Source organism: Zonotrichia leucophrys, chromosome 21 (assembly GCF_028769735.1).
Source record: "Zonotrichia leucophrys gambelii isolate GWCS_2022_RI chromosome 21, RI_Zleu_2.0, whole genome shotgun sequence".
Classification (NCBI taxonomy): domain Eukaryota; kingdom Metazoa; phylum Chordata; class Aves; order Passeriformes; family Passerellidae; genus Zonotrichia; species Zonotrichia leucophrys.
This window is the reverse complement of record NC_088190.1, coordinates 1,709,323-1,730,224: the sequence shown is the minus strand read 5'-3', so window position 1 is coordinate 1,730,224 and position 20,902 is coordinate 1,709,323. Positions and strand designations below refer to the sequence as shown.

General features: G+C 44.5%; 2 protein-coding genes across 2 annotated transcripts in view; one reads left to right on the top strand and one right to left on the bottom strand.

The window, feature by feature from the left end:
• FNDC10 (fibronectin type III domain containing 10) overlaps positions 1 to 20,902 on the top strand; it is a 134,991-nt gene that overhangs the window by 59,061 nt on the left and 55,028 nt on the right. The gene's annotated exons all lie outside the window — the stretch shown is intronic.
• ATAD3A (ATPase family AAA domain containing 3A) overlaps positions 3,971 to 20,902 on the bottom strand; it is a 37,859-nt gene continuing 20,927 nt past the window's right edge. The window contains exons 12-16 of the mRNA XM_064730874.1: positions 18,671 to 18,722; positions 17,918 to 17,988; positions 15,557 to 15,724; positions 14,818 to 14,926; positions 3,971 to 4,334 (exon numbers count right to left, since the gene is read on the bottom strand). Coding sequence (XP_064586944.1) covers positions 4,155 to 4,334; positions 14,818 to 14,926; positions 15,557 to 15,724; positions 17,918 to 17,988; positions 18,671 to 18,722 — 580 coding nt within the window. The 3' untranslated portion in view covers positions 3,971 to 4,154. The remainder of the gene's footprint in view (positions 4,335 to 14,817; positions 14,927 to 15,556; positions 15,725 to 17,917; positions 17,989 to 18,670; positions 18,723 to 20,902) is intronic.

Here is a 20,902-nt window from a genome sequence, read left to right as displayed (position 1 = left end):
TTCCCTCAATATTTCCCTCAATATTTCCCCCTATTTCATCTTTTTGTATCCAGTGGGGTGGTGCAGAAAAAGGGGGAAAACCCAAACCTAAAGGATGCTGAGAAAAATCTCATTTTTTTTTCCCACGGATTCCATGAAACTCTCAGAAAAATCTTTGTTTTCCCATGGATTCCATGACATTTTCAGTGGCAGCAAAAGGGACACCCCAACTCCTGCTCTTCCTCCCTGTTCCACTCTCTGTGTTTTGGGGTCATTTTTAAATTTCCTACGCCCATTTCTGTTAATTACAAGCCCAAATATTCCCATTTTTTCTGCCATCCCCACTTTTGCTATTCCCTAGTGCCTCTCGTCTTGGAGCCCCAGGTTTTTTCTGGACCTCAATAATTGCCTGGTCCATATTTGTGTCTGTCTGTCTGTCTGTCTGTCATTCCTGGCTGTCATGTCCAACATTCCTTAGGATCTAAGGACTTTTCCTTGAGCAGTTATCACCAAGTGGGGACAGCATTTTAGAGGGGAGAGAAAATTCCATTGGGATAAAGACAAAATATTGAGCCCCTGGGACTGGTTATGTAAAAAAAAGGGGAGAAAAAAGCACTTTAAATCAAATTTTCCACTGATTAAACTCAGACTGAATGTAAAGCCTGGCTCTAGCAGCTGAGCTTGGTTGAAATATTAAAAATTAAGCAGAAATATTAAAATTTAAGCAGAAATATTAAAAATTAGGCAGCTGGAAAGGGTGAAGTGATGGTTTACACTGTTAGGGTTGATCTGGCTGATCTGTGGCAAAATTCCATAAAAATTTGAGGATCTGGAAGGAGGGGGGGAAAATTTTCTACATAATAAAAATGTTCCTGTTGTATAAAAAGGGATTTTGAAAAAAATATGGCGAGAGGGAAGGAGAGGAGAGGAATCAGAGGAGAGGAGAGGAAGAAGAGGAAAGGAAGGAGAGGAAGGAGAGAGGAGGAAGAAGAGGAGAAGGAAGCAGAGAAGGAAGGAGAGGGGAGGAAGAGGAGAGGAAGCAAAGGTGAGGAAGAAGAGGAGAGAGAAGCAGAGAGGGAAACAGGGAAGCAGAGGAGAAGAAGAAGAGGAGAGGAAGGAGAAGAATTAAAGGAGGGGAAGAAGAGGAGAGGAAGAAGAGGAGAAGGGTGCAGAGAAGGGAAGAGAGGAAGAGGAAGAAAAGGAGAGGAAGCAGAGATGAAGTAAAGGGAAGGAAGAAGAGGAGAGGAAGGAGAGGAAGAAGAGAAGAAGGACAGGAGAGGAAGCAGAGAGGGAACCAGAGAGGGAAGCAGAGGAGAAGAGGAGGAAGGAGAAGGAAGCAGAGGAGAGGAAGGAGAGGAATTAAAGGAGAGGAAGAAGAGGAGAGGAAGAAGAGAGAAAGAAGAGGAAAGGGATGGAGAGAGAGGAAGGTGAGGAAGCAGAGAGGAAGAAGAGGAGAGGAAGAAGAGAGAAAGAAGAGGAGATGAAGTAAAGTAGAGGAAGAAGAGGAGAGGGCAGAGGAGAGGATGGAGAGGAGATGAAGTAAAAGAGAGGAAGAAGAGGAAAGGGAAGGAGAGGAGAGGAAGAGGAGGAGAGGAGAGGAAGAGGAGATGAAGTAAAAGGAGAGGAAGAAGAGGAGATGAAGAAGAGGAGAGGAAGAAGAGTAGATGAAGTAAAGGAGATGAAGTAAAGGAGAGGAAGCAGAGGAAAGGGAAGCAGAGGAGAGGAAGAGGAGGAGAGGAAGTAAAGGAGAGGAGGAGGAGCAGAGGGCAGATGTGGCAGCGCCAGCAGGAGCTGCCCGCCCCGGCTGGGCTGCGGGCCCTGCTGTGTGTCCGTGTGTCCTGAGCTCTGTCTGTGTGTCCCTCCGTGCCCTGCATGGCCCTGTCCCCGCTGTGGCTCCCCCATTCCTGTTCCCGGGGGCTCCCAGCCCCTCCTGGCTCTCCCTGGGAGGATTTCCCCTCCTGGAGCAGCAGCACCGAGCCTGCAGCGCTGCCTGCCCCCATTTCCATCCTTATTTTCCCTTTTTTCCTTTTTCCTGCATGCACCAGGCAGGGAGAGGCACAGCCCAGACTGCACCACAGACCCAGCTCTGCTCTGGCTCCATCACAGAACCATCCCTACTGTGGTTGAAAAGCAATAATGGCCAATTTTTATTTTTATTTTTATTGAAATACAACTTGCACAGGCAGATTTCAGCCAGGGCTGTGCTGGAGGAGCAGCTGAAGGTGCAGAGAGCTTGGGCTGGGGGAGGCAATAGAAAAAAAGCACACTGTGATTTATTTTGGGTCAACAAGTGAGTGTATTTCAGCCATTCCTTCCCTTCCAAGATGTTTGTACCATAGAGAACCAGTTCAGCTCCTGGAACCAAGCCCATCCTTTGCTGTTTGTCAGTAAAATAGTTTTTTGCATGTTTTGCATCTGAGTGGTTTTTATTTCCCCAACCCTTTGAAGTCAGTAATTCCCTCTGGGAGCAGCAATTCCCCAATTTTTGGGCAGGGAGGAGATGCAAAAAGGCTGGGAAGGTGTGGGGAGAGCCCTGAGGAAGGGATGGGAGATTCCCCAAGGTTTTGGGACAGATTTTTGGCTCCTGGTGGCTGGGAAAACAGGGCAGCTCTGAGATCCAAAACTGATTTTAAAGGAAAATATTCCACTGATTTTAAAGGATAAAACCCCTGATTTTAAAGGGAAATATTTCACTGATTTTAAAGGATAAACCCCCTGATTTTAAAGGGAAATATTTCACTGATTTTAAAGGATAAAACCCCTGATTTTAAAGGAAAATATTTCACTGATTTTAAAGGATAAAATCCCTGATTTTAAAGGAAAATATTTCACTGATTTTAAAGGAAATAAAGCCCCTGATTTTAAAGGGAAATATTTCACTGATTTTAAAGGAAAGAAACCCCTGATTTTAAAGGAAAGTATTTCACTGATTTTAAAGGAAAAAAACCCCCTGATTTTAAAGGGAAATATTTCACTGATTTTAAAGGATAAAACCCCTGATTTTAAAGGAAAATATTTCACTGATTTTAAAGGAAAGAAACCCCTGATTTTAAAGGGAAATATTTCAATACTGTTCAATTCTGGGTGCCTGAGCCTCTCAAGCCCAATGCCTGGAAGGGCAGGAAAAGCAGGAAAATCAGAGGAATTTCAGGAGAAGGGCCAGGAACAGCTCAGCACGGCCAAAGTGGGGCTGGTGGCAGCTCCTGTGTGAGCAGAGCTCAGCAAGGGCACAGATTTAGGTCAGGCCACCGTGCTGGGGCTGTGTAGCTACACAAGAGGCCTCAGAGCAGAGCACAGAGTTCAGATCCAGTTCAAACACAGAGAAAAAAAAAAATCAGGAGGTTTTCTAACCTGTCTCTCATATGCACAGAAGAACAAATGTCATCTCATCAAGGCAGGCTCGTGTTCAGGCCCTGACAATGGCACGTTCTCCCAGCTGGTGCAGAAATGCAGCAGAAAATTTGTGTGGCAAGAGCAGTGGGAGCAAACAAGCCCCACTCATCTCTCTCTTCAGGCCATGCTGCATCTGTGTGCCCCAAAGTCAGCTCTCCATGGAGAAAATTGATTTACTTGGGGGAAAAAATATGTGGGGATGCTCTCAGATCACTTGTGTTAAACAGTGAATCCCCCCAGATCCACATTTCTAAGAAAAATTTAATCTTGAAGGGTAACTCAAGTGAGGAAGGAGCTGTGTCATGGGCAGGATTTGGGGATAAAAGGGTGAGAAATGGCTCTGCTGGAACACAAACCCTACAGATTTAAATGTATGGGAAGTCAGGCTTGGACAATCCCACAGGTGCTGGGACAGTGCAGAAACACCTCAGAAGGATTTGGGGATAAAAGGGTGAGAAATGGCTCTGATGGAGAACAAACCCTACAAAGTTAAATGTATGGGATGCAAATGTCAGGCTTGGACAATCCCCGGGTTCCCACAGGTGCAGAAACACCTCAGAAGGATTTGGGGTCAGGCCACACACACCAACACAGCCAGTGGTGTTTCACCAAGGGTTCCTTTAATAAATCCAGTTATTTCTTCCTTTTGAACCCATTTTGCTTTTCTGCTCTTGCACTGGAGACCCAGGGCAGCCCCTCCCTGGCACCACGGGCTGCTCTCCACGGCCGCCCCACCAAACCTTTGCCTTTTTCTCTGTGCTCAGGTGAATCCTGCAGGCTCCTCACACCGGTGTCCCTTGGTGGAAGGGCAGCAGGGGGTTCCTGGCAGTCTCTCTGTTCGCTTCTGCACCTTCTGTCTGCAGCCACTCCATCTTCTGCCGGTGCTGCCGCACGGCGTCGGCCACGCGCGTGTCCATCATGGCCTCGGTCAGCACGCCGTCCTCTGAGGCGTAGGCTGCGGCCTGTGGGGACAGGGACACCTCAGGCTGCGGCCTGTGGGGACAGGGACACCTCAGGGATGGCCTGTGCCACCAGCAGGGACAGTTCAGGCTGCGGCCTGTGGGGACAAGGACATCTCAGGGATGGCCTGTGGGGACAGGGACACCTCAGACACCTCAGACACCTCAGGGATGGCCTGAGCTCAGGCTGTGGCCTGTGGGGACAGGGACACCTCAGACACCTCAGGGATGGCATGTGCCACCAGCAGGGACAGCTCAGGGATGGCCTGTGGGGACAAGGACACCTCAGAGATGGCCTGTGGGGACAGGGACACCTCAGGCACCTCAGGCTGCGGCCTGTGGGGACAGGGACACCTCAGCAATGGCCTGTGCCAGCAGCAGGGCCAGCTCAGGCTGCGGCCTATGGGGACAAGGACATCTCAGACACCTCAGGGATGGCCTGTGGGGACAGGGACACCTCAGGGATGGCCTGTGCCAGCAGCAGGGCCAGCTCAGGCTGCGGCCTATGGGGACAAGGACATCTCAGACACCTCAGGGATGGCCTGTGGGGACAGGGACACCTCAGGGATGGCCTGTGCCATCAGCAGGGACAGTTCAGCTGCAGCCTGTGGGGACAGGGACACCTCAGACCCCTCAGGGATGGCCTGTGCCAGCAGCAGGGCCAGCTCAGGCTGCGGCCTATGGGGACAAGGACACTTCAGACCCCTCAGACCCCTCAGGGATGGCCTGTGGGGACAGGGACACCTCAGGGATGGCCTGTGCCACCAGCAGGGACAGCTCAGGCTGCTGCCTGCCTGCTGTGCCCTTCCCCATGGGGGATTTTCACCACAGCGCTCTGGTTCCTTGTGGTGAGCAGGGATCAACAATGAACTCTGCCCAATTCTGGATTCCTGGGAATCAAAACCTTGTTTGGAGACTGAAAAACCCCACATTTGGCTTCTTTAAATTTCCTCTCCTGCTCTAAAAGAGCTGTACAGAAGCCTGGTTTTGAGAAGAAAGAACCCACATTAGGATCCTTTAAATTTCCTCTCTTGCTGTAAAAGAGCTGCACATGTGAAGCCTTGTTTTGAGAAGAAAGAACCCACATTAGGATCCTTTAAATTTCCTCTCTTGCTGTAAAAGAGCTGTACATGTGAAGCCTTGTTTGGAGAAGAAAAGACCTCAACATTTGGCTTCTTAAAATTTCCTCTCCTGGTTTAGAAGAGCTGCACATATAAAGCCTGGTTTTGAGAAGAAAAGACACCACAATTGGCTTTTTTAAATTCCCTCTCCTGCCCTAAAAGAGCTGTACATGTGAAGCCTTGTTTTGAGAAGAGAAACCCATTATTTGGCTTCTTAAATTTCCCTCTCCTGCTCTAAAACACCTGCACATGTGAAGCCTGGTTTTCAGAAGATCCCACACTTGGTTCCTTTAAATTTCTTCTGCTCTAAGAGATGCACTTGTGAAGCCTTGTTTTCAGAAGACCCCACATTTGGCTTTTTAAAATCCCCCCTCCTGCTCTAGAAGAGCTGCAAGTGTAAAGCCTTGTTTTGAGAAGAAAATACCCCACATTTGTCTCCTTTAAATTTCTTCTGCCCTAAAAGAGCTGCACATGTGAAGCCTTGTTTTGAGAAGACCCAACATTTGGCTTTTTAAAATTTTCTCTCCTCTAAAAGAGCTGCAAGTGTGAAGCCAATAAAGTGGAGAGAGGTGGGTGCAGGAGGGTGATGGAACCACTCCACCCAAAGCTAAATAAAATTGTTTCAACACTTGCACAGCAGAACAAACAGCAGTGCCGGGGGGCACATGGGCAACGTGGTGCCTTTAAAATGATGTTTAATGTGCCTCTAAAATGATGTTTAATGTGCCTTACCCTGCTTTCCTCCCTCAGGAACCTCCCCTGCATCACCTCAGTGCTGTGGCAGCTCCCACCTGTACAAAGCCCAACTGCCCAGGCCACTTCTGCTGGCAGGGGCAGCACAGAGGTGAGCACAGCTCCTTGGGGCAGCAGAGGGACTGTCCCTCATGCAGGGCACACCCAGCACAGCCTGGGCTCCCTGAGATGCCAGCACAGCACACAGGGCAGGGATGCTGGTGCTGGATGCTGGTGCTGTCAGCTGCACCCATCTCCACGGTAACAGAGCAGCCCCCGAGCTGCAGAGTTCTAAATCTGGTTCCTCCCTCGGCAAGGGCTCCCGTGAGCAGCTCGGGGAATGAGGGAGCTGGGCTGAAAAGAGATCCCTTGGCTGCACACAGATCCCTTTGATGCACACAGATCCCTTGGCTGCACACAGATCCCTTGGTTTCACACACAATCCCTTTTATGCACACAGATCCCATGGCTGCTCAGGGATCCTTTGGCTGCACACAGATCCCTTTTTATGCACACAGATCCCTGGCATGTACAGGATTCCCTGGCTCCACACAGATCCCTTTTCTGCACACAGATCCCCTTGGTTTCACACAGAATCTCTTTCATGCACACGATCCCTTTTATGCAGACAGATCCCTTTTATGCACAGAGATCCCCTGGCTGTACAAAGATCCCTTGGTTATACAGAGATCCCTTGGATGTACAGAGGATTGTACAGGGATCCTTTGGCTGCACACAGATCCCTTTTTATGCACACAGATCCCTTTGATGCACACAGATCCCTTGGTTTTACACAGATCCCTTTAATGCACACAGATCCCTTTAATGCACACAAATCCCTTTTCTGCACACAGATCCCTGGCATGTACAGGATTCCCTGGCTCCACACAGATCCCTTTTCTGCACACAGATCCCTTGGCTGTACAGAGATTCCTTGGTTGCACAGAGGGTTGTACATGGACCCTTGGTTTCACACAGATCCCTTTTATGCACACAGATCCCTTGGTTTTACACAGATCCCTTTCATGCACACAGATCCCTGGGATGTACAGGGATTCCCTGGCTGCACACAGATCCCTTTTATGCTCTCAGATCCCTTTGATGCTCTCAGATCCCCTGGCTCCACACAGATTCCTTTTATGGACACAGATCCCTTTTATGCACAGAGATTCCTTGGTTGCACATGGACCCTTGGTTTCAGACAAATCCCTTTTCTGCACACAGATCCCTGGCATGTACAGGGATTCCCTGGCTGCACACAGATCCCTTTTATGCACCCAGATCCCTTGGTTCCACACAGATCCCTTGGTTTCTCACAGATCCCTTGGTTCCACACAGATCCCTTTGATGCACACAGATCCCTTGGTTTCTCACAGATCCCTTGGTTTCTCACAGATCCCTTGGTTCCACACAGATCCCTTTGATGCTCTCAGATCCCTTTGATACACACAAATCCCTCTGCTTCACACAGATCCCTTTGATGCACACAGATCCCTTGGTTCCTCACAGATCCCCTGGTTTCTCACAGATCCCTTGGTGCACAGGGACTGGGATGAGGGCTGGGAGCCCTGCAGCTCCCCCAGCCACCCTGCCTGCCCCCTAAGAACCCCAAACCTCTCCCCCATCCTGGATTTTCAATGCCAACCCTTCTGTTCCCCATCCCAGTGAGTTTAACGTGGATTTCAGCACTCACTGCAGTGCTCCTGAGGCATCACACACAGCCTCCATCCATTATTGATGCTGCAAAACACCAATTCCAGCAAGGAAGGAGCCTGACAGAAAACCAGCACAGGAACCAACTCAGGGGTGACCCTTTTACCCCTCAGGGACGTCCGTGGGGCAGAAAACAAAGCCCAGCCCGAGCTGCAGCTCTGCCACCAGCACAGGGCTGGAGCTGCCTGTGGCATCACTGAGGAGATGCAAGGAGAAATAATAATTTCCAACAAAAGTAAAAGGTTCCTCAGGCTGGTTTTCAGCTCCTCTAACCCCTTTTCCAGCCTTTTTTTAGGGGAAGAACTGGTTGGACCACAAAAGGTCTCAGAGCTGCAGGTGCTGGATTTTCCTGCAAAATCCTTTCCCTGTGCAAACCCTCTGCAATCCTTGCTCCAGGCAGGACTGAGACCGAAAACCAGGAGTAAAGCCTGGCCTTGGGAAGGAGCAGCTCTGTAAACAGAGAATTCTCTAGTTATAATTTATTTTCTATTTATTTATTATTTATTCTCTATTTCTTTATTCTGCAAGGTTCTTGTGCTGCTCTCACTGTCTAAGCAGGATCCTCAGCACTGAGGCTGCCAAATATTCCCTCAGCACCTCTCCTGTCCTCCCTGCAAAAACTGACACTTAAACCAGGAGTAAAGCCTGGCCTTGGGAAGGAGCAGCTCTGTAAATAGATATTCACTAATTATTATTTATTTATTATTTATTTATTATTTATTTTATATTTCTATATTCACCAAGGTTCTTGTGCTGCTCTCACCCTCAGCACCTCTCCTGTCCTCCCTGCAAAAACTGACACTTAAACCAGGAGTAAAGCCTGGCCTTGGGAAGGAGCAGCTCTGTAAACAGAGAATTCTCTAGTTATAATTTATTTTCTATTTATTTATTATTTATTCTCTATTTCTTTATTCTGCAAGGTTCTTGTGCTGCTCTCACTGCCTGAGCAGCACCCTCAGCACCTCTCCTGTCCTCCCTGCAAAAACTGACACTTAAATCAGGAGTAAAGCCTGGCCTTGGGAAGGAGCAGGTCTAAAAACAGAGAATTCTCTAGTTATTATTATTTATTTATTATTTATTTTCTATTTATTCTGTATTTATTTATTCTGCAAGGTTCTTGTGCTGCTCTCACTGCCTGAGCAGGATCCTCAGCACCTCTCCTGTCCTCTCTGCAAAAACTGACACTTAAACCAGGAGTAAAGCCTGGCCTTGGGAAGGAGCAGCTCTGTAAATAGATATTCACTAATTATTATTATTTATTTATTATTTATTTTATATTTCTATATTCACCAAGGTTCTTGTGCTGCTCTCACTGCCTGAGCAGCACCCTCAGCACTGAGGCTGCCAAATATTCCCTCAGCACCTCTCCTGTCCTCTCTGCAAAAAGGGAAAACTGCAAAGGTTTTGTTCAGACCTCCCTCACCCCTTTGACAGTTTTATTTTTTTGTAAAACAAAAACTCTTCATAATTTATTTTTGCAAAATAAAAATAAAAACAGGGCTCTCAGTGCAGCCCTGAAACCACTGCAAAGGTTTTGTTCAGACCTCCCTCACCCCTTTGACAGTTTTATTTTTTGTAAAATAATAATTCTTTATAAAATTTTATTTGTAAAATAAAATAAAATTGTAAAATGTAAAATAAAATAAAAATGTAAATAAAAACAGGGCTCTCAGTGCAGCCCTGAAACCACTGCAAAGGTTTTGTTCAGACCTCCCTCACCCCTTTGACAGTTTTATTTTTTATTCTTTATAAATTCTTTATAAAATTTTATTTGTAAAATAAAATAAAAATGTAAAATGTAAAATAAAATAAAATAAAAATGTAAATAAAAACAGGGCTCTCAATGCAGCCCTGGTGGGGTGTTTGGAAATGGAAAAAAGAGCTTTTTTTGGGATGGATTTTTGTGCTGCCAGAGTGGAACCTCCTGCAAAGCTGTGCAGTTCATGCTCTGCTGATTTTCTCAATGACTTTCTATTTTTAGGAAGCCTCAGGCCCTCGCTGTCAAGAAAGCAAATGGGAGAAGCAGCTGCCCCTTCTGGGAGTAGCTTGCACACACACAAAAACAGCACCGAGCTCCATTTCTATTCACACCTCTGCTCCTGCCTGGGCACATTTTAACCCATTTTCTGCACTGCAGCAATTCCTGTTTTATCCCTCCAAGCCAATCAGGAAATAATTGTGTTTGCTGAGGATGGCAGAGATGACAAGTGCAGCCTGAATGACCTCGTGTTTCATTCCAAGCCAAGATTTGTGGTTGATTTGAACCTGGCCAGACTCATCTGGATCATTTAAATCTCATTTATAATGAAAACAGCCTGCTGAAATAAAAAAAAAAAAAAAAAAAAAATCATCCCACACAAAAATACAACAGCTATTTTTAAAATATAAACAAGGGAGTAAAAATAAATAAAAAAAAAGGCATTTATGTATTTATGTCAGTGGCATAAAAGGCAAGGAAATGACAGGAAGCTCCCACTGGGACACAAAACTCCTGGGAATTCTCCTGAAGTGCTGCCAAAACAATTTTCCAAGATTACAGCTTGGAATAGTGAAAGGTTGCTTTTTCTGCTTTTAGGTTTTGACATTTTATCTAAAGCACATCAGCAGCTCTGAGTGCAGGGCTGGGAAGGGAATTTTTAATTTTTCCATTTTTCCTGAGGGGAATTTTTAAGGTGAAAATGCCCCGAGTCCGTGCTGGAGCCACAGAGGACAATGGAACAGCACAAGGACAAAAGGGAATGCTCAGACTCCAGAATTAAAATGGATTTTTAGCATCACACTCCTCCTGTGCCAGACAGCAGACTCTGGTCAGCCACAAGATTTTACTATTTCTCCTTTTCCCTTTCCTTTTCCCAGATCAGGATATTCTGATATCGGATTATTTCCCACCTTTTTCAGAAAACAGCTTGGATTAAAAGGGAATTAAAATACCAAAAATGAGATACTGATATGAGATATCAGATTATTTCCCACCTTTGGTATTCAGCACCTTGAATTAAAAGACCAAAAATGAGATACCAGATTATTTCCCACCTTTTTCAGAAAACACCTTGAATTAAAAGGGAATTAAAATATTGCAAATGAGATATTGATATGAGATATCAGATTATTCCCACCTTTGGTATTCAGTACCTTGAAAGACCAAAAATGAGATATTGATATGAGATACCAGATTATTTCCCACCTTTTTCAGAAAACACCTTGAATTAAAAAGGAATTAAAATACTGCAAATGAGATACTGATATGAGATATCAGATTATTCCCACCTTTGGTATTCAGCACCTTGAATTAAAACACCAAAAATGAGATCTTGATATGAGATATCGGATTATTTCCCACCTTTTTCAGAAAACAGCTTGGATTAAAAGGGAATTAAAATACCAAAAATGAGATCTTGATATGAGATATCAGATTATTTCCCACCTTTTTCAGAAAACACCTTGAATTAAAAGGGAATTAAAATACCAAAAATGAGATCTTGATATGAGATATCAGATTATTTCCCACCTTTGGTATTCAGCATCTTGAATTAAAAGACCAAAAATGAGATATTGATATGAAATATAAGAAATACAGAGTAATCAGATTATTCTGTAATCAGATTACTTCTCACCTTTGGCAGCACCTTGAATTAAAAGGGAATTAAAATACTAAAAATTATATATTGATATGAAAAATAAGAAATACAGAGTAATCAGATTATTCTGTAATCAGATTATTTCCCACCTTTGGCATTCAGCACTTTGAATTAACAAACTCCAAATTCCTTGTCCAAAAAATGGACAAGAAGTCACAGGTTTCAATATTTTTAAAAGTTTGCATATTTGGGTTTAATCTTCCAATTACAGCTTCAGCTAATGAAGGAATTTATCCCAAGTTTGCTGCCCCCAAACTCATTTTTGTTTAACTTTCATGAGGTCCCTTTGATTTTAACTTTGATTTGATTTTCATTCTGATTTTCACCTTGATTTTCACTCTGATTTTCACTCTGATTTTCACTCTTTCATCTTGATTTTCACTCTGATTTTCACCCTAATTTTCACTCTTTCACTCTAATTTCCACCTTGATTTTCACTCTGATTTTCACCTTGATTTTCACTCTTTCACTCTAATTTCCACTCTAATTTCCACTCTGATTTCCACTCTGATTTCCACTCTGATTTTCACTCTGATTTCCACTCTTTCATCTTGATTTTCACTCTGATTTTCACTCTAATTTTCACTCTGATTTTCACCCTAATTTTCACTCTTTCACTCTAATTTCCACTCTAATTTCCACCTTGATTTCCACTGATTTTCACCTTGATTTTCACTCTAATTTTCACTTTAATTAATTTTCACTCTTTCACTTTTTCATCTTGATTTTCACTCTGATTTTCACCAATTTTCACTCTGATTTTCCCTCTGATTTTCACTCTAATTTTCACTGATTTTCACTAATTTTCACTCTGATTTTCACTCTGATTTTCACTGATTTTCACTCTAATTTTCACTCTAGCTTTCACTCTTTCACTCTAATTTCCACCTTGATTTTCACCTTGATTTTCACTCTGATTTCCACTCTGACTTTCACTCTTTCATCTTGATTTTCACTCTGATTTTCACTCTAATTTTCACTCTAATTTTCACTCTAATTTTCACTGATTTTCACTCTGATTTTCACTCTGATTTTCACTCTGATTTTCACTGATTTTCACTCTAATTTTCACTCTAATTTTCACTCTAGCTTTCACTCTTTCACTCTAATTTCCACCTTGATTTTCATCTTGATTTTCACTCTGATTTTCACTAATTTTCACTCTGATTTTCTCTCTAATTTTCACTCTGATTTTCACTAATTTTCACTCTGACTTTCACTGATTTTCACTCTGATTTTCACTCTAATTTTCCACTCTGATTTCCCCACAAATGAATTTTCTTGCCCCATCCAACCACCTCAAACATTTCTCCTCACTCCCCTCTCCTAACTCTATTTTTTCCAAAATTTTGAGTTCTCCATGAGAGCAGCACAACAACTTCCTGCTGCAATTTTACACCAAACCCTGTTAGCAGTGCTGGCAGCACCAGGTGCATTTTTAAAAGCTGTCAGGGAAAATGATTCACCCCCACCTTTTTCCTTCCTTCAGCAGCACTTAAAGGATAAATGATAAAAGCTGAGGTCATTCCTGGGGAGAAATGACAAATTTGCTGATAAGGGGGTGATAAAAAGCAAAGCATCATTTATCACAACTTCTTATTACAGGAAATAGTTGGCAGCAGAGCCTTTCATAGATGACAGCACGTATTTTGAAATATGATTCAATATCATAAAAATTATCCAGGAAAATTAACCAGCTGTGGGCTAGCAAAGAATAAAATAAAGAATTAACAGCACTCAAATTGGACCTCAGCTCATGAGTGCTGCAATTAAAATGAATTTCTACTAGAAAGGATAAATATTTATGTTCTTTAAAAGGTGGAAAATCAGCAGTAGAAGGAATGAAATGCACCAACTTCCTCAGATGTTTGTGAGCTGCTAAACTAAATTAAAAATTGAAGAGCTAAACAAAAAGCCACTTTGTTTTTACAAGCCCTGCAAGGAAGCTGACATGAGCAGGTTACAGGAGACACAAACTGGAGCACATCCCTGCAGCTGATATTGCTGGGTTAGTGCATGAAAACCCCCAATCCAGTAAGAAACTGGCAGCTGTGACAAAACCAAAGGTGAAAACCTGATTTAAATAAAAAAAACAACACTAAAGCTTGCTGAGCGTGTGAATAATTGTACTCCAAGTGGCAGCATATCTTATTTTTATAAATAAATATATAAAATGAATATAATGTAAAAATAAAATGTACAAAATTTATGTAGAAATAAAATGTACAAATATCTATTTTTTTTTTCAGCTCCAATCCCAGTTTTGTTCCTTTAATAGCTCAAATTGCACTGAGAGGGTTTGGAAGAAAGCAGAGGAGGAGGAGGATGGTTCAGGGCACTGATGAGGGCACCAAAATGAGGTTTGTGTTCTGCTGAGCCTCCTGAGCTGCAGCAGGAGTGTGGCCACCCCAAACTCACCTGCTTGGCTTGGATCCCACACGGGATTTCCCACTTGGGATTATCAAACCTGCTCCTGTCCATGGGCTGAGGAATTGAGCTGATATTGCAACACCCACCCCAGAGGAGCAGGGAAATGGACAATAAATGAAGGAATTGATCCCAAGTTTGGGAAACCTTCACAGGGAGAGAGGAGCTGAGAGTCCAGAGACAGAGCCTGGAACATCCCAGGAGGGGAAAGGAGGAAAAAGGGAATGAAAGGGAGGAAAGAAAGGGAAAGAAAGGAGGAAGAAAGGGAAAAGGGAAGGAAAAAGGGAAGGGAAAGGAAAAGGGGAAGGAAAAGGGAAGGGGAAAAGGAGGAAAAGGAGGAAAAGGGAAGGGAAAGGAAGGGAAGGGAAGGGAAGGGAAGGGAAGGGAAGGGAAGGAAGGGAAGGGAAGGGAAGGGAAGGGAAGGGAAGGGAAGGGAAGGGAAGGGAAGGGAAAGGGAAGGAAGGAAGGAAAGGAAAGGAAAGGAAAGGAAAGGAAAGGAAAGGAAGGAAAGGAAAGGAAAGGAAAGGAAAGGAAAGGAAGGAAAGGAAAGGAAGGAAAGGAAAGGAAAGGAAAGGAAAGGAAAGAGGAAAGGAAAGGAAAAGGAAAGGAAAGGAAAGGAAAGGAAAGGAAAGGAAAGGAAAGGAAAGGAAAGGAAAGGAAAAGGGGAAGGGAAAAGGGGAAGGGAAAAGGGAAAGGAAAAGGAAAAAGGAAAAGGAAAAAGGAAAAAGGAAAAGGAAAAAGCAAAAGGGGAAAAGGGGAAAGGAAAGGGAAAAGGAAAGGGAAAGGAAGGAAAGAGAAGGAAAAAGGAGGGCAAAGGGCAAAGGGAAGGGAAGGAGAAGGACGAGCCCCTCTCACCTGCCATGCCACAGCGAGCTGGGAGATCTCCCGGCCGGACATGCCCTCGGTCAGCCTGGCAATCTCTGAGCACTTCTTGCCATAATCAAACTGCGCCAGCTTCAACCTCCTGAAAGGCACAACCAGCCCTGGTCAGCTCCTTCCTACAGCTTCCTGCCTGCATCTCTGCCTCCTGAACTGTCAGGGCACTGCAGCCATGAGATTTGATGGAAAATCCTTTCCTTGGGATTTTTTCTCCTGAGAAGCTGAGAGGCCTCAGAAACAGAATGTAAACAATGATTATCTGCTGCTGTGGAATGCAACAGGTGAATCTGTGATTGGTCTCATGTGGTTGTTTTTAATTAATGGCCAATCACAGCCCAGCTGTCTCAGACTCTCTGGTCAGTCACAAGATTTTATTATCATTTCTTTCTATTCCTTTCAAGCCTTCTGATGAAATCTTTTCTTTTATTATTTTAGTATAGTTTTACTAGATAATTTTAACAAAATATATATATAATAAAATAATAAATCAGCCTTCTGAACCATGGAGTCAAGATTCTCATCTCTCCCCTCACCCTGGGACCACCAACACAGGGCACAACAAAAAATCTGTGACGGTGTCACGGCGAGAGGCACCTCCCAAATCTTTTCCTTGTTGAAAGAGGATTTACAGACAAAACACACAAGAAAGGGGATGAGGAAAACCAAGGAAAGACAGGGGATTCTCTGAAGAGGGAGAGGTGTGAGGGGCACTCACTGCTTGCCCTCTGTGGCCGGCTTCAGCACGTGCTGGTCAAAGTACATCCTGACGAGGCGCTCGCGCTCCTCCAGCCGGGGCAGCTCGAAGTTCACCATCTCATCTATCCTGTCATTGATGGCCCAGTCAAACTGCTCCGGCTGGTTGCTTGCTAAAACAAGCATAAACCTGGAATTAGGGAAAAAAAAAAAGAAATAAAGATAGACTGACAAAGGCAGAAAAAGCAAAATTGATGGGCTGAGTTTGAACATCCCATCCCGTGGTTGGGATCAAAGATGTTTCATCACATGGAAAAAAACCTGGATTCCTTAGAAATACCTTTAAAACTTAGAAATAACCTCAAGCAGCACACTAAAAGGTGTTTGGAGTTGTTTGAAGTGTGCAGACCCAGCTCTGCTCCATGTGCTCCTCCAGGTCCTGCTGCATTTTGGAGCTGGAAATTCTTTTTTGTTTTATTGCTTTGTAATGATGCTTCTTCCCTGTGCCAATACTTTAATGCCTTAATTGATGCCACCAGTTAAACAGTGCCTAATAATTTGAAATGGGCTTTTAAGCACAGCTATTGGAATATTGATGTTCTTGCTGTCTGGCTGAATCATTGCCTACAAGGGGCCGTGTTCTCTGCTGTCATTTCTGGAGGTAACTTGGCCAAGCCAAGACTGTGGGGTTTCATCAAAAAAGATTTGCAGATTAAGGATGAAGCCAGGATTGCCATGCAGCCTGATATTCAGGCAGTTTGCTATCCCACAGGATGATTTTGGGAAGTTGAAAAGCAGCAATTCCCAATTCTGGTGCCAATTCCCTGCTGAAGGAAGAGTTTTCCTCAGGGTGTCACCAAAGCACCCCATTTCTACACCCCATTTCACCCATTTCACCCCTGAGGGCTGCAGGGCTGCTCCTTGCCCACAGCAGCAATGAGGCTGCTCAGAAGCAAAAAGCAGAGCAGGAATCACCAGGGCATGTTCAGTGTCCTCAGATGGCTCATGGGTGAAATCAGGGCTGAATTTAATGGCAGAGCTCATTGCAAATGAGAGCTCAGCTGTTCTGGGCATCCCCAGCACCCCAAAAACACCCCCAGAGCTCCCAGCACCAAAAAAAATCCCCAATTTAACATCAGGGGAAAGAAAAACCATCCCCAGCACCCAAAAAACACCCCCAGAGCTCTTCCAAGGCAATTTAAAATCACCAACACCCAGAAAACATCCCCAGAGCTCTTCTGAGGTTAATTTAATATTACGGGAAAGAAAAGCCATCCTCAGCACCCAAAAAACACCCCCAGAGCTCTTCCAAGGCAATTTAAAATCACCAACACCCAGAAAACATCCCCAGAGCTCTTCTGAGGTAATTTAATATCAGGGGAAAGAAAAACCATCCCCAGCACCCAAAAAACACCCCCAGAGCTCCCAGCACCAAAAAAATTCCCCAATTTAACATCAGGGGAAAGAAAAACCACCCCAAAAAACACCCCCAGAGCTCCTCCAAGGCAATTTAAAATCACCAACACCCAGAAAACATCCCCAGAGCTCTTCTGAGGTTAATTTAATATCAGGGGAAAGAAAAACCATCCCAGCACCCAAAGAAACACCACCAGAGCTCTTCCAAGGCAATTTAAATCATCAACACCCAGAAACATCCCAGAGCTCTTCTGAGGTAATTTAATATCAGGGGAAAGAAAAGCCATCCTCAGACCCAAAAAACACCCCCAGAGCTCCAGCACCAAAAAATTCCCAATTTAATATCAGGGGAAGAAAACATCCCAGCACCCCAGAGCTCTTCCAAGGAAATTTAAAATCACCAACACCCAGAAAACATCCCCAGAGCTCTTCTGAGGTAATTTAATATCAGGGGAAAGAAAAACCATCCCCAGCACCCCAAAAAACACCCCCAGAGCTCCTCCAAGGCAATTTTAAATCCCCACAGGGGTTTTAAGCACAGGGGAAGCAATGGAAACTCAGCTGCCTCACACAAGAGGTCACTGCAGAGGAGCAAACACCACCCAAGTGTTTTTCCAGGGAATTTGAAGCACCCAGCCAGGAGAACTCTGAATTTTTGTGGGAGTGATTTTCCTGGGCTCTTGTATAAACAGGAACTGGTCAACAAACACAATATAAACATCAAGATACTCAAGATGTCCAAATATCACCAAAGTTTCAGGGAAAAATTTTCCTTCTGTTCTGATTTCCAAGTGCCAGGAAGAGCTGATGGAGGAACAAGCTACACCCAGCACACAAAGTGAGAGGGGGAAATTCTCTGCAGGCTCTGTTCAATCCCCCAGCAGCACAGATCATTTCCAACCTCCAGAGATCCTTTAAAGGCTTTTCTCAACCCAGGCACATATCAGCTGCTGAAGTGGATACTCACTTGTTGCTGTGCTGCCCTGTTCTGTGCAGAAATGCATTGAGAGTTGCTCTGAGATCTTCACTGATTTTCTCCTGCAAAGGTGAAAGCCAAAGGAGCATCAGCTGCTGGGGACTGCAGGCAGCTCAGAGCTTTAATCAGCATTAAGGACTAAGGGAATTCTGTTATTTGGCCATTTGTTTATTCGTATTCCTTTATTTAAGGAGAAGGAGGAGAAGGAGAAGAAGGAGAAGGAGAAGAGAAGGAGAAGGAGAAGGAGAAGGAGAAGGAGAAGGAAAAGGAGAAGGAGAAGGAGAAGGAACAGGAGAAGGAACAGGAGAAGAAGGAGCAGAGGAGCATAAGAAGAAGAATGGGAGAAGGAGCAGAACAGGAGAAGAAGGAGCAGGAGAAGAGCAGGAGAAGAACAGGAGCAGGAGAAGGAGCAGAGCAGAAGAACAAGCAGGAAAAGGAGAAGGAGCAGAAGAAGCAGAGCAGGAACAGGAGAAGGAGCAGGAGAAGGAGCAGGAGAAGGGAGCAGAGGAGCATAAGGAGAAGAACAGGAGAAGGAGCAGAACAGGAGAAGAAGGAGCAGGAGCAGAGCAGGAGAAGAACAGGAGCAGGAGAAGAACAGGAGCAGGAGAAGGAGCAGGAGCAGAACAGGAGAAGGAGCAAAGCAGGAGCAGGAGAAGGAGCAGGAGAAGGAGCAGAAGCAGAGCAGGAGCAGGAGAAGGAGCAGAAGCAGAGCAGGAGCAGAGCAGACACACAGCCAGCACTTACCGTGGCCCTTTTCCTCAGGAATGCATCGGCCTCGTCCACGAAGAGCAGGAGGCTGCAGAGGGAAGCAGCACAGTGAGGGCACAGCCTGGGCAGCCTCTGCTGCTTTTGGCCAGGGCTGCGATTCCATGGACAGATGCAATTCCTTGTTTGGACTCGGATGTTTGTTAGCTCATATCTGTGTTACACTCTCACAAACCCTGAGCTCTGCAGCACTTTAACAAACTAAACATGGAGCTGTGTCTCTCTCTACAAGGCCTTTTAAGGATAAAGTGTCCAATTAAGAAATGACACCTAAATTATTTTTACTTTTAACCCAATAACCAACCACCCGTGGCTTGCAATGTGGAGTTTTATCCAAACACAAACCACCAAAGCCATGGAGAAGGAGAGGAGGAGAAGGAGAAGAAGGAGAAGAAGGAGAAGGAGAAGAAGGAGAAGGAGGAGGAGAAGGAGAAGGAGGAGAAGAAGGAGAAGGAGAAGGAGAAGGAGAAGGAGAAGGAGGAGAAGAAGGAGGAGAAGAAGAAGGAGAAGGTGAATAAGAAGGACCAGCCTCTGCCCTAAATCCTCCATCCTGCCCCATATATTTCCATATTCTAAAACCCCAAACTCTGAGTTTCCCACCCTTCTATCCAAACTCCACACCCACAATCCCAGCTCCACTATTCCATTCTGGAAGCTTCTCCTCAGCCTCAAATGCAGAAATTCAGACCTGCTCAAGCCTGAGTGCTGTTTTAGCATTCCCTCCTCTTTACAGAGCTGTGTGCAGGGCACAGCACAGAAATCCTGGTGACAGTGACACCTCCCTGCCATTTCTCCTCCCAAAACCTCAAACCACAGCCCTGCCCTCAGCCTGCTTTGTTGTTTTGTGAGGTTTTTCTTTCCCAAACCACAGCAGCACTAATGGAACGGCTTTACTACCTGTGGAGAAGTGAATTAATAAAGGCCATGAATTATTCACCAAAATAAATTCACTTCTAACCCAAGGGCAGAGCTCTTCCCACGGGACTGGGCCTGTGAAGATGTTTATCAATAACAGGAGCAGGTTGCTCATAAAGCTGTCACAGCTTGTATTGCCTCCCTGCCTAATTCAAACCCAGCTTTTTTCAGGCCTGTTAACATCTTCTCCCAAATATTCTCTGCAGAAAATGCGTTATCACAATTTCAGCTAAATAGGAAACAGCTAACACTGGTGGATATTCAGAATTAAATGTGTTTAAATACTTCAGTGCTGCTGGAGGTGAGAATATTGATTTTATGGACACGTGCAAGCTTTGATCAGGCAGTGTAGGGAGCTGAAATGCACAAAATTTTTTATCAGGGCAGAGAAATTCAGAGCCAGGCAGGGCTGGAAGAGAATTCCTGGATGGGAGCATCCAGCTGAGCATCCTCACATCCCTTCCAAGCTCTCACTTAAATCCTGAGCTCACTTAAATTCTGACACCTTCCCTTCTACAGCTCCTCAGGACAGAAGCTTCAAAATTAAATCTTGCTTTTAAATCCCTGATTTTTTTTTCCTTTGTAAGGGGAAATAGAAAGATTGAGGTGATGAATGAAGTGAGGATTAAAAGAGACACCACGAGATCGTGTCCATCTGAAGCAATCAGAGAGCACACAAATCACTGGGCAGCCCCATTCACACACCTGAGCTCAAAGCAGCAAAAACCCAAAGTGACATCTCTGAAAGTTCAATATTGAATTTCACAACAATCTCTGCAGTGCAAAAATCAAAAATCCATTTCTATTGGTGGGAGCAAATGAACCACACACTGCTACAAAATCAGGGAGCCAAATTCAGCCTCGGCCTGAGGAGTCTCTGCAGGTAAAAATCTGATTTTAAAGGTGACTGAAAAAGCAAAAGTTCTTTTTTGTGTTGGTGTTTTCTACACCTGATATTTTATACCTGTTTGTGATTTTTATATCATTGCCTTCAGCATCTATGTCCTTCTTATCCTCTTTTATTCACTCTTCCTGTTTGAGATTAAAAGTAAACCAGAAGCTGGATTTAAATCCATCAGTGTTTAAAATCTTCAGGAGATTCTGTGTTAACTCACTCAGTAGCAGCAACTCATTTATTGTGATTATTCTTGCAAATGTAATGAAATAATAATAATTAAACTGAGTAATTTATAGAGCAAGTCCATGGATTATTTCAGAAAAGATTTGCTGTCCCCCTCAAAGGGAAAAACAAAGTTCTTGCAGGATCAACACCTTGCTTTCTAACAATTAAATAAT